This window comes from Ranitomeya variabilis, chromosome 1 (assembly GCF_051348905.1).
Source record: "Ranitomeya variabilis isolate aRanVar5 chromosome 1, aRanVar5.hap1, whole genome shotgun sequence".
NCBI lineage: Eukaryota > Metazoa > Chordata > Amphibia > Anura > Dendrobatidae > Ranitomeya > Ranitomeya variabilis.
In genome coordinates this window covers 704,379,892-704,392,199 of record NC_135232.1, presented here as the reverse complement: position 1 = coordinate 704,392,199, position 12,308 = coordinate 704,379,892, and the positions used below count along the sequence as shown (strand labels likewise).

At 42.4% G+C, this 12,308-nt stretch overlaps 1 protein-coding gene and 1 non-coding gene across 3 annotated transcripts in view; one reads left to right on the top strand and one right to left on the bottom strand.

Annotated features, from left to right (window-relative positions):
* The window catches only part of ATL1 (atlastin GTPase 1), a 54,788-nt gene that overhangs the window by 17,446 nt on the left and 25,034 nt on the right, over window positions 1-12,308 (top strand). For both annotated transcript variants that reach the window (XM_077267324.1, XM_077267323.1), the window contains exons 2-6: window positions 5,884-6,131; window positions 6,793-6,927; window positions 7,925-8,029; window positions 9,103-9,153; window positions 10,381-10,437. In XM_077267324.1, coding sequence (XP_077123439.1) covers window positions 5,884-6,131; window positions 6,793-6,927; window positions 7,925-8,029; window positions 9,103-9,153; window positions 10,381-10,437 — 596 coding nt within the window. The remainder of the gene's footprint in view (window positions 1-5,883; window positions 6,132-6,792; window positions 6,928-7,924; window positions 8,030-9,102; window positions 9,154-10,380; window positions 10,438-12,308) is intronic.
* TRNAI-AAU (transfer RNA isoleucine (anticodon AAU)) lies at window positions 3,990-4,063 on the bottom strand. Its single transcript has one exon. It is a non-coding gene; the product is annotated as a tRNA-Ile (tRNA).

Sequence of the window (12,308 nt, the reverse complement as noted above, 5' to 3'; positions counted from 1 at the left end):
TGAGGCTAAAATAAAATTTTTGTGAAAAAAAAGTACTTTTTCATTCTTATGGATCAATTTGTGAAGCACCTTGGGGTTCAAAGTGCTCAATATGCAGCTAGATAACTTCCTTGGGTGGTCTAGTTTCCAAAATGGGGTCACATGTGGGGGAGCTCCAATGTTTAGGCACACAGGGGCTCTCCAAACGCGACATGGTGTCCGCTAAAGATTGGAGCTAATTTTCCATTCAAAAAGTGAAATGGCGCTCCTTCCCTTCCGAGCCTTGCCGTGCGCCCAAACAGTGGTTTACCCCCACATGCGAGGTATCGGTGTACTCAGGAGAAATTGCCCAACAAATTTTAGCATCCATTTTATCCTGATGCCCATGTAAAAATGAAAAAAATTGAGGCTAAAATAAAATTTTTGTGAAAAAAAAGTACTTTTTCATTCTTATGGATCAATTTGTGAAGCACCTTGGGGTTCAAAGTGCTCAATATGCAGCTAGATAACTTCCTTGGGTGGTCTAGTTTCCAAAATGGGGTCACATGTGGGGGAGCTCCAATGTTTAGGCACACAGGGGCTCTCCAAACGCGACACGGTGTCCGCTAAAGATTGGAGCTAATTTTCCATTCAAAAAGTGAAATGGCGCTCCTTCCCTTCCGAGCCTTGCCGTGCGCCCAAACAGTGGTTTACCCCCACATGCGAGGTATCGGTGTACTCAGGAGAAATTGCCCAACAAATTTTAGCATCCATTTTATCCTGATGCCCATGTAAAAATGAAAAAAATTGAGGCTAAAATAAATTTTTTGTGAAAAAAAAGTACTTTTTCATTCTTATGGATCAATTTGTGAAGCACCTTGGGGTTCAAAGTGCTCAATATGCAGCTAGATAACTTCCTTGGGTGGTCTAGTTTCCAAAATGGGGTCACATGTGGGGGAGCTCCAATGTTTAGGCACACAGGGGCTCTCAAAACGCGACATGGTGTCCGCTAAAGATTGGAGCTGATTTTCCATTCAAAAAGTCAAATGGCGCTCCTTCCCTTCCGAGCCTTGCCGTGCGCCCAAACAGTGGTTTACCCCCACATGCGAGGTATCGGTGTACTCAGGAGAAATTGCCCAACAAATTTTAGCATCCATTTTATCCTGATGCCCATGTAAAAATGAAAAAAATTGAGGCTAAAATAAAATTTTTGTGAAAAAAAAGTACTTTTTCATTCTTATGGATCAATTTGTGAAGCACCTTGGGGTTCAAAGTGCTCAATATGCAGCTAGATAACTTCCTTGGGTGGTCTAGTTTCCAAAATGGGGTCACATGTGGGGGAGCTCCAATGTTTGGGCACACAGGGGCTCTCAAAACGCGACATGGTGTCCGCTAAAGATTGGAGCTGATTTTCCATTCAAAAAGTCAAATGGCGCTCCTTCCCTTCCGAGCCTTGCCGTGCGCCCAAACAGTGGTTTACCCCCACATGCGAGGTATCGGTGTACTCAGGAGAAATTGCCCAACAAATTTTAGCATCCATTTTATCCTGATGCCCATGTAAAAATGAAAAAAATTGAGGCTAAAATAAAATTTTTGTGAAAAAAAGTACTTTTTCATTCTTATGGATCAATTTGTGAAGCACCTTGGGGTTCAAAGTGCTCAATATCCATCTAGATAACTTCCTTGGGTGGTCTAGTTTCCAAAATGGGGTCACTTGTGGGGGAGCTCCAATGTTTAGGCACACAGGGGCTCTCCAAACGCGACATGGTGTCCGCTAAAGATTGGAGCTAATTTTCCATTCAAAAAGTCAAATGGCGCTCCTTCCCTTCCGAGCCCTGCCGTGCCCCCAAACAGTGGTTCCCCCCCACATATGAGGATTCAGCGTACTCAGGACAAATTGGCCAACAACTTTTGGGTTCCAGTTTCTCCTTTTACCCTTGGGAAAATAAAAAAAATGTTGCTAAAAGATCATTTTTGTGACTAAAAAGTTAAATGTTCATTTTTTCCTTCCATGTTGCTTCTGTTGCTGTGAAACAACTGAAGGGTTAATAAACTACTTGAATGTGGTTTTGAGCACCTTGAGGGGTGCAGTTTTTAGAATGGTGTCACTTTTGGGTATTTTCAGCCATATAGAACCCTCAAAGTGACTTCAAATGTGAGGTGGTCCCTAAAAAAATGGTTTTGTAAATTTTGTTGTAAAAATGAGAAATTGTTGGTCAAATTTTAACCCTTATAACTTCCTAGCAAAAAAAAATTTTGTTTCCAAAATTGTGCTGATATAAAGTAGACATGTGGGAAATGTTATTTATTAACTATTTTGTGTCACATAACTCTCTGGTTTAACAGAATAAAAATTCAAAATGTGAAAATTGCGAAATTTTCAAAATTTTCGCCAAATTTGCATTTTTTTCACAAATAAACGCAAAAATTATCGACCTAAATTTACCACTAACATGAAGCCCAATATGTCACGAAAAAACAATCTCAGAATCGCTAGCATCCGTTGAAGCGTTCCTGAGTTATTACCTCATAAAGGGACACTGGTCAGAATTTCAAAAAACGGCAAGGTCATTAAGGCCAAAATAGGCTGGGTCATGAAGGGGTTAAAGGGAACCTGTCACCCCCAAAATCGATGATGAGCTAAGCCCACCAGCATCAGGGGCTTATCTACAGCATTTTGTAATGCTGTAGATAAGCCCCCGATGTATCCTGAAAGATGAGAAAAAGAGGTTAGATTATACTCACCTGGGTGGGCGGTCCGATCCGATGGGCGTCGCGGTCCGGTCCGGGGCCTCCCATCTTCTTACGATGACGTCCTCTTCTGGTCTTCATGCCGCAGCTCCGGCGCAGGCGTACTTTGTCCTGATGAGGGCAGAGCAAAGTACTGCAGTGCACAGGCGCCGGGAAAGGTCAGAGAGGCCCAGCGCCTGCGCACTGCAGTACTTTGCTCTGCCCTCAACAGGGCAGACAAAGTACGCCTGCGCCGGAGCCGCAGGGTGAAGACAAGAAGAGGACGTCATCGTAAGAAGATGGGGGGCCCCGGACCGCGACGCCCACCGCAGCGGGACCGCCCCTGGGTGAGTATAATCTAACCTCTTTTTCTTATCTTTCAGGATACATTGGGGGCTTATCTACAGCATTACAGAATGCTGTAGATAAGCCCCTGATGCCGGTGGGCTTAGCTGCGGAATATGTTAGAGCTATATAAAAATAAAGATTATATATATATATATATATATATATATATATATATATATATATATATATATATATATATATATATATATATATATTTGTATGTATGTATGTGTACCCTATCATCAGGGCAGAGTAAAGTACTGCAGTGCGCAGGCGCTGGGCCTCTCTGACCTTTCCCGGTGACTGCGCACTGCAGTACTTTACTCTGCCCGCAACAGGGCAGATAACTACACCTGCGCCAGAGCGCGATGCTGGGGAGCCATGAAGCAACAGGAGGGAGGCATCACAAGAAGATGGGAGGCGCCGGACCTTCAACACCCAGGTGAGTATAATAAAACGTATTTTTCTCATCTTTCAGATCTGGTTGGGGGCTTATATACAGCTTATAGAGTGCTGTATATAAGCCCTGAAAGGCAGTGGCCGTATGTCTTATCTGCCAAAACTGCTGACAGGTTTGCTTTAATGGTTGACCAAATGTAGCAGGGTAACTTTAAAGTTGATAATTTTGTATGGCCCCGGAAGGATAGTATAAAGACCCAAATGGCCCCGGGCAGAAAAATTGTTCCCCACCCCTGCCCTATAGCAATGCCTATTGTGTATATTGAAACTATAGAAAGTGTGCAGAAGAAAAGAATACATTGGTAATATATTCATAAATGCTGTTGCATGAAAGTACCACTAGATGGCGATGCTGTTCTTGTAAACAATGAAAGTAGGAAGTGGATGATACATTTTAATGTCATTAGTTAATCATTGATCTTTTATCCTTTTTTATTCATTAGAGGTAAAAGTATTGATTTTCAGTTATTACAAATATCCTGTAAAAATGTTAATGGCCCGTACGGGGATCGAACCCGCGACCTTGGCGTTATTAGCACCACGCTCTAACCAACTGAGCTAACCGGCCACAGATGGGGCTTGTTTTAAAAAACAGTATTTTTTGAACTTTAACATAGTGAAGTGACTGATCTGAGGTTTGTATTGCTACTTTGTAACTCTGAGTTCATAAGTGTATATACATCTGTGTAGTGATTTACATTGGTAAATCCTCTGAAATAATTAGCTTTGCAAATACATCAAGGTGGTTGTCCGACTAAAACAAGTTATCACCTATCTTATCAATCGGTGAGGAACCAATTGCTTGGACCTGGTGGAACGGGGAACTTTATCTCTGTAATAATGGAGTGCCCGACTGCTGCTCCAACCATTCTCTAGGGGTGCTGCGCACTTGGCTTGGCTTTTCCTGAGGCTCTTATCTTAGAGAAGCAATGGAGCTCTGGTTGGGGGTAATGGGGATGAAAAGCCCCCGATTTGATGATCAGAGCAGGTCACCCTCCAAGGATAGGTGATAATTTGCATTTACCTGACAATTCCTTGAAACAGTGTTCTAGTCCAGACCTTTAATCATCTGTAGAGTAGCGAGGAGGAGGGTAGGGTCAGGCTACACAGGGATTTTACCATAGCGACACATAAGAGCTGTATACACCAAACGACAGAAAACTATTTTCAAAGCAGATTTATTTTTATATCCATTAGAGCAATAAAAATCATTCTAAAGTTATACACGCACTGTGACAGGACAGGAAAATTGCATTCAAAATATTTTTTATGTTTCTATTGATAAACAATACAAAACAGTCAATATATGCAGAGAAGTATTGGGACACACGTCTTAGCCATTGAATTCAGAGTTTTCATCCAGCCCCATTGTCCAACGTACAATCTCCAGTCCCTGTCCCTGGTGTATAAGCTCCGGCCCTGCCATGACGTCTGCCTTTAACAGAGCTCACCAATACGAGCGCGGTCCTGTAATAGGGAGCACAGGGGTAACAAGTCCGTGCATGACACTTCCCCTTCCTAAATCTTCCTCCTTCACCTGTGAGTGACATTATTGAGTAGTGGAAAGAGTAGTGCAGAGTCCAGACCTTTTCTGGTATCAGCACACACACTGCGCCCCTGCCGGGAGCTTCATGGCTGAGCAGCTGCATGCAGCCGTACATCACCAAGCACAATGTCGAGTGTCGGATGGAGCGGTGTAAAGCTGCCACCACTGGACTCTGGATGACACGCGTTCTGTGCAGTGACAGATCACACTGCTCTATCTGCGTCTGATGGAGGAGTCTGGGTTTGGTGACTCCAGTAGGACGTTACCCCCTGACTGCAATGTGCCCCCTGTACAGATGGTGGAGAAGGAATAATGTTATGGGCTTGTTTTTCAGGGTGTTTTCAGCTTCTTAGATCCAATGAAAGGAAATCTTAATTCTTCAGCACATGAGATTATGTAAAATTGTAACTTCCAGCTTTATTAGAACAGTTAAGAGAAGGCTCTTTTCTGTGCCCTATGACTGTGCCCGGTGCCCAAAACAAGGTTGACCAAGACATGGCTGAGGGAGTTTGGTGGAAGACCACGATCGGCCACACAGAGTCCGGACCTCAACCCAATACAACACCTTTAGGATGAACTTGGACAGAGATTGTGAGCCCGGCCTCTGCCCAACATCAGGGTCTGACCTCACAAATGCTCTGCTGGATGAAGGGGCAAAAATTCCCACAGACACCTCCAAGATGTTTTAGAAGTCCTTCTCAGAGAAGTGGAGGCTGTAATAGCCAAGATGTGGGGGGGGACACTATACCTGTATATCAACCTGTTCTAATCATTCACCAGCTTTAATCATTTTCTGCTGCCACCAAGTATTAATTAACTTTGGTGTCTCCTCGATACTCTAGGGGGGTTTTCTGACCGAAATTACGATTGGAGTTCCGAAGAGGAAGAATATGAAAAAAAGGCTCAACCAGTACAGGTGCTGGTGGTTAAAGAGGACCATTCCTTCGAGCTGGATGAAGGGGCATTGAACCGAATTCTGCTTTCTGAAGACGTGAGGGATAAGGAGGTTGTGGCCGTATCAGTGGCAGGAGCATTCAGGAAAGGAAAGTCCTTCCTCATGGACTTCATGCTGCGATACATGTATAAAACGGTATTGATCTTCTTGCGCCTTGTCTTACTATATATCCACTGACGGCAATGGTAGATTATGTGATGTTATCTGAATATGCGCGCTCCGGAGAAAGCCTGTCTATAGCTGTAATTATTGTGGAATCAAATAGAACCAGTAGCCCGAAAAGTCCTAGAGTCTTCATAGGAAAGGTCGTTATTGATCACGTCCAACCAACGGTTAAATGAGGTGTCACCTCTATCTGTCCTAAAAGTGGCCTCATGTACCCAATGATGTGTTGGGGACAATAATGACAGGATGAGGAACATACAACCCCCATCCAACGTATTGCTAGAGGACAATGGCTTCCATCAAATGTCTATATTGTCTATTGGCACGAGTATATGGCATCCAACAAAAAAAACAAAAAAAACTGTGTGCGTCCGTGCACCTCAAGTGTCAGTATTAAGCCATGGTCATACGTTCTGTATTCAGTCAGTATTTTACATCAGTATCTGTAAGCCAAAACCAGGAGTGGGTGATAAATACAGAAGTGGTGCATATGTTTCTATTATACTTTTCCTCTGATTGTCCCACTCCTGGTTTTGGCTTACAAATACTGATGTAAAATACTGACCAAATACTGACCGTGTGAACATGGTCTTAGTCGAGCTTTCTGACCCCATGACACTCTTCTTTATAGGAGCCTGTGGATTGGCTTGGAGATTATAATGCACCACTGTCTGGGTTTTCATGGAGAGGTGGATCGGAACGAGAGACTACAGGAATTCAGATATGGAGTGAAATATTCTTGGTGGACAAGCCTGATGGGAAAAAGGTAAAAGATTTGTGCCGCCTAGTGTGAAAAAGGGGTATGAAAGTTTTTTTTTCCAATGCTAAGTTTTCTCTGTGTGATCAGTTAATTCTAAAAATTTACTCTCCCCAGGTCTAGCGCTGAGTCTCCACCACTGCTCTCAGTGTCTATTGTTTGGCTGCAGCGGTGATATCACGTTGACAGTGTTCCAGCCAATCACTGAGCTAGTGCCATGTACATTGGCTGAGCCACTGAACTCCCAGGGATGTCAAGTTAATGTCACTGTTGCAGCCAAACTGACACCAAGACAGTGACAGAGACTCAGCACCGGACCTGGGTATGATGAGTAAAGCGCAGTTTGTTTGTTTTTAGAACAAATTGACAGTATGTGAAAACTCTTGTGAGTGGGGATGACCCACAATAATGTTCAGACAGCAAGATTGTAATTGTAACATGTAATATAAATGAAAACTATGAAAAAGATAAATGTTCAAAAGTTATCTGAAATTATGTTTGCAGGCTTTAGAACTGTATATAAAAGTAGGATGTCAATTGCAAACTTCTCAATACTGGTTGCTATGTCTTAATATGTGACAGCCATACCTTACTGCTTCCGCCGTAGTTATGGATATTGTCATTGTATAAGAGACATGCAAAACTATGTAAAGTCATGTGATTGCAAAGGAGCCTATTAAATCCTCTGCTTCTCCAGAGCAGATGCTCCCGTGATCCTTGACAGTCTCTGTTATATTCCTGGAGTGATGACATGCCGTACATGACCGCTGCAGCCAATCGCTGGCCTCACCAGTGGTGCTAGAATGTACAGCATGGCATTATTTTTATATTTATAACATTTTCTGCAGCGGGTTTAATTTTTTCTAATTCTTGTACAAACCCTTTAAGACTATGTCGCTTCTGTGGTATACAGCTTCTCCTCATGGAATCCATATATGCAGTGTCAAAAATAGCAAAACAACAGAAAATCCGATAATGCGGAAGGTTTTTTATTTTTATTCTGCAGGTTGCAGTGTTGCTGATGGACACGCAAGGGACATTTGACAGTCAATCAACGTTGAGAGACTCAGCCACAGTGTTTGCCCTGAGCACAATGATCAGCTCCATTCAGGTAAGGTTTTACACAAAGATCCATCAATTAGTTTAGAGCATCTGTCTGCCCATGGCGCAAACCAATTCCACTTAGGCTCTGGGAATATGATGATTTTAGCATTTACGGCTGCGTTCCCACGATGAGCTTTTGTTGAGTTTTTGATGTTACAGATTTTCTGCACTATTTGTCTAGAATATTGGAGATATAATTTCATGTCAAACATTTGTATCCTATCTGGCATGGGATTATAAAGCCCCCTTCAGTCTGCAGCTCTATGAGAACATCTATTTCAGCAGGGAGAGTCAAGCCTCAAAAGGCTGTGACAGATCTCACACCTTGAGCCAGCTAAGCTCAGAACAAAGGCTTGCTTGCCATGTGGGTACCATGCGGTTTAACTTATTGGTTAAGACAGCTATGATTTCATAAGGAGAATATGGACTTATTGTACGTACTGGCCACACTCCGGTTACATTTTCAAGATCTCTGGAACAGGTCTAATGCCTTCCAGGGTCTTGATCTGTTCTAGCACCACAGGGTGAAAAAAAATGCAGCATGGCTAGTAGGAACCAGATAGCTAAGATGTGTTTCAACACGTAGCAGGGGCTGGCCGGATCCGATGGTGCCAAAAACGCCTCCCTAGGACCGTCCATTAAGGAGTTATGACCTATCCTAAGTTTTGGAGTTTTTAGTTGCTAGAGGCAAGGGGAGGGGATTTAGGTTCAGTCCAGAGTGCAGGAGGGAAGTGACCCAAAGGGGATAAATGCTAGTGTAAGACCATGTGGTCTCTCTCTCTGGTATGCTTTTGGCCCACTTCAAAAGGTGGGGGGTCACGTTGAGTAACGTGCTATGAAGGACCAAGGATCCACCTGGCAGCCCAAGCCCCCTGCAGCCCCGCGCACACATGGTTAAACATCAACCCGGTAATTGACATGATCCATCTGCTTATGTTTTGTCCTACTGCTATCTGTATTTGCAGATCTTCCCATTATATATGTGTAACCATCAAGTATGCACTGCATTGTCTAGTGTGATTTTAAAGCGATTATAGATTTAAACACTAATTTTTTTTATTTTTTTTTATTTGTTTAAAGGTTTATAATTTGTCTCAGAATGTGCAAGAAGATGACCTGCAACACTTACAAGTAATTCAGTGTTTACTGCTCATGTCCCTATGCCGTGGAAAACATCAGAAATGAAATCAGAATGACACATGCAGAATTTGCTGCTTTTTGTGCTGCAGATTTATTGCGAACTTGTTTCTTTTAATTGAAAAGGCGAATTCTACAATTAAAATTTGCAGCTTTTATGCAAGATAATGAAAATCCTTATATGCCGATTTTTCTGCATATATATTTCCACTAGATGTGGAAGAACAACCCTGTCCATGTGCACTGTTCTGTACATTGCTGCAGGTTTATTTTGTGCAGCATTTAAACCCTACTTTGGACAGATTGTAGGTATGAGAACTAATAATTACAGCTGTAAACCTTGAAATAGACTAACTCTACACCTGGAAAGAATTTTGCAGATTTGCTTTGCCTGTGACGTTGCCCCGCATTTAACAATCCCTCTACCCATGTACCCAAGAATAGGCTTAAGAGTGCATGAACCCATAGTGGCTAAGGTTGGGTTCACATCACGTCTCAGTACCCGTTTATGACTTTGTCTGGGACTTATTCCTTAATCCTGGTTTTCAGGATTGTGTCAGAAAGAATCCAAAGAGTCATACTGTGGACTCTGTTTGCCTCACTGAAATCAATGGCCCTGCTGGGTGCAATACTGAATTCCACCAGAACCTTAGATCTATGCCTTCTATGAGCCAGATACAGGCATAGATCTAAGTACCAGTTACTTTATGCCAGTATTTGCAAGTTTTTCTTCTTTTTGGTATTTTTATAACATAAGTATACGTAGCATATGGCTCCAGACCCCATCGTTCCCTCCCCGGGTCTCCTTTAGATTAGTATTAGTGATGAGCGAATATACTCGTTACTCGAGATTTACGGAGCACGCTCGGGGGTCCTCCGAGTATTTTTTAGTGCTCGGAGATTGTTTTCTTTGCTGCAGCTGAATGATTTCCAACTGTTAGCTAGCATAAGTACATGTGGGGGTTGCCTGGTTGCTAGGGAATCCCCACATGTACTTATGCTGGCTAACAGATGTAAATCATTCAGCTGAGGTGAGGAAAACTAAATCTCCGAGCACTAAAAAATACTCGGAGGTCACCCGAGCGTGCTCCGGAAATCTCGAGTAACGAGTATATTCGCTCATCACTAATTAGTATAGAACCTTTTAGGCTCTCATTCATTGCCTTTACTATGTTTTAGTGTTTCTGTATTTCACTATCTGACTTGTTCCCCCACATCTAGCTCTTCACAGAATACGGCAGATTGGCTATGGAAGAGACATTCCTGAAACCATTTCAGGTCAGTAGATTTTATACTGGATAGCTGTATTTGATAAATGGAAACTCCAGTTAAATTGACTTTTCTATTGTACATATTGTTCATTAGGAAACATGGCGTTATCTTTACAGGATGGGGCATTTATGATTGTATATCCTCTGTGGATGTCACTTTTCTCTCTATGACATAAGAGCTCAGTATGGATGGCGCTGAGCACTTTGCGTCTGAGCCTTTTGTCGGCAGCATATCAGCGTGTTTCCGTATAAAACACATCTTTCACCGGGTTTATACCGCTGTATCAGAGCGCTGGGCTCCATAATTATCACTATGGTGTAGTTTCCACAAAATCACAATTTACGAGGTGCAGGGTGAGCAGAGCCAGGACTCCTCTGGATGATGTGTACAAGGTCCCCTGTACTCCTGAGCTGCGGACTTTCCGCACCCTCCTGCCACTGATTGACATCTTTTTCCCTACTACTGTGTATATGGTGGAAGCTGTTGATCAATTTCAAAAGCGAAGGGAAAGCCAACAGCGCATAAAAAGGAAGGATTTCTGTACTCATACATTTCATTGACAGGACTCCCGGCTGGGCGTATGCACCTGATAAATTGTGATTTTATGGAAAGTACATCATATAGCTGGGCAGCTTTTTCACATACAGATGGGGAATAAACATGTCTATTACACCATTTTGTTTCTTGCTGGGTAAGTGGAGCCAGTAGGGTCATGTAGAAGAGTTTGCAGCTATGGAGCAGACAGGACATGTCAGGGTATACTCATATAGCTGCCAGATGTATGTTTGGTCAGTGCGCTGTCCATATGAAGAATGGACTCAATGTTGGCCTGTGTCCTAGTCCACCTGGGCTATTTTCCACATGGTCCTCTTGTGGAAAAAATTAGTATGCGTTTGTCTACTCTGATTTACAGACCAGACTACTGCTTGCACCGTAAATGTCGGCAGGTCCTGCACATTCAGCAATATGGTGGACATGACTGGTCCAATAAGTTCAGCTGCCAGTGTGAGCATAGCCTTTATGGTAAGTTCAGACACATATATTTTTACCTAGACTGCTGCTTGTGTGCACAGGAACCACATGGACAACACACTGACCCAATGTTACTTAACCTGCAAGTGCATTTGCTCAATATTCTCAGCATGTACTCATCGGTTTGTGGACGAGACAAGGCTATTTTAAATGTTAGAAAACTCTTGCTCCCGTCTGTGGTGGGGATGAGCCCACAGACCCAGTTATGGCTGCAAACTTCGAGAATGGTAACATTCTCAGCCATAGAGTCACAGGGAACACTTGTCCCAAATTACTGTGCATTGTTCTAATAATTATTAATTAATTAATCTAATAATAATTATTATTATATTGTTCTACAATTCTGTACTCTACAGGCATGTTCTCATATATCACTGTGGTGGTGATCAAGCATGAGTAAAGGATGATCCCAAAGGTGGTACTTTAAGATAAAATGTTACTTTATTGAAAACAATTAAAACAAAACATTAACAATAGAAAGGTGCTAGATCCATTTAAAGAGGGCTTCATTGCCGTGGGGTATTCCAATACATTGGCCAAAGTGAAAATAAATAAAAAAAACTAAATATAGTGAGGGTAGGCTACAGAATCTGATAGTAAACCTTTTTAGAATGTGAGTTGGTTCCCAGCAGTGTGAGAGTCAATTGTCCATCCTCACAAATGCATTGTATGTTTGTAAGCAAAAACAAAGCTATTAGCAATTTGTTAGATTATTGGGCAGATCTCAAACTGCCCCTATGTGTCTATATAAGCTGAGTCATAGAGTGATTGTTTTAATTGTTTTCAATAAAGTAACATTTTATCTTTGGGATCATCCTTTACGCATGCTTGATCACCATCACAGT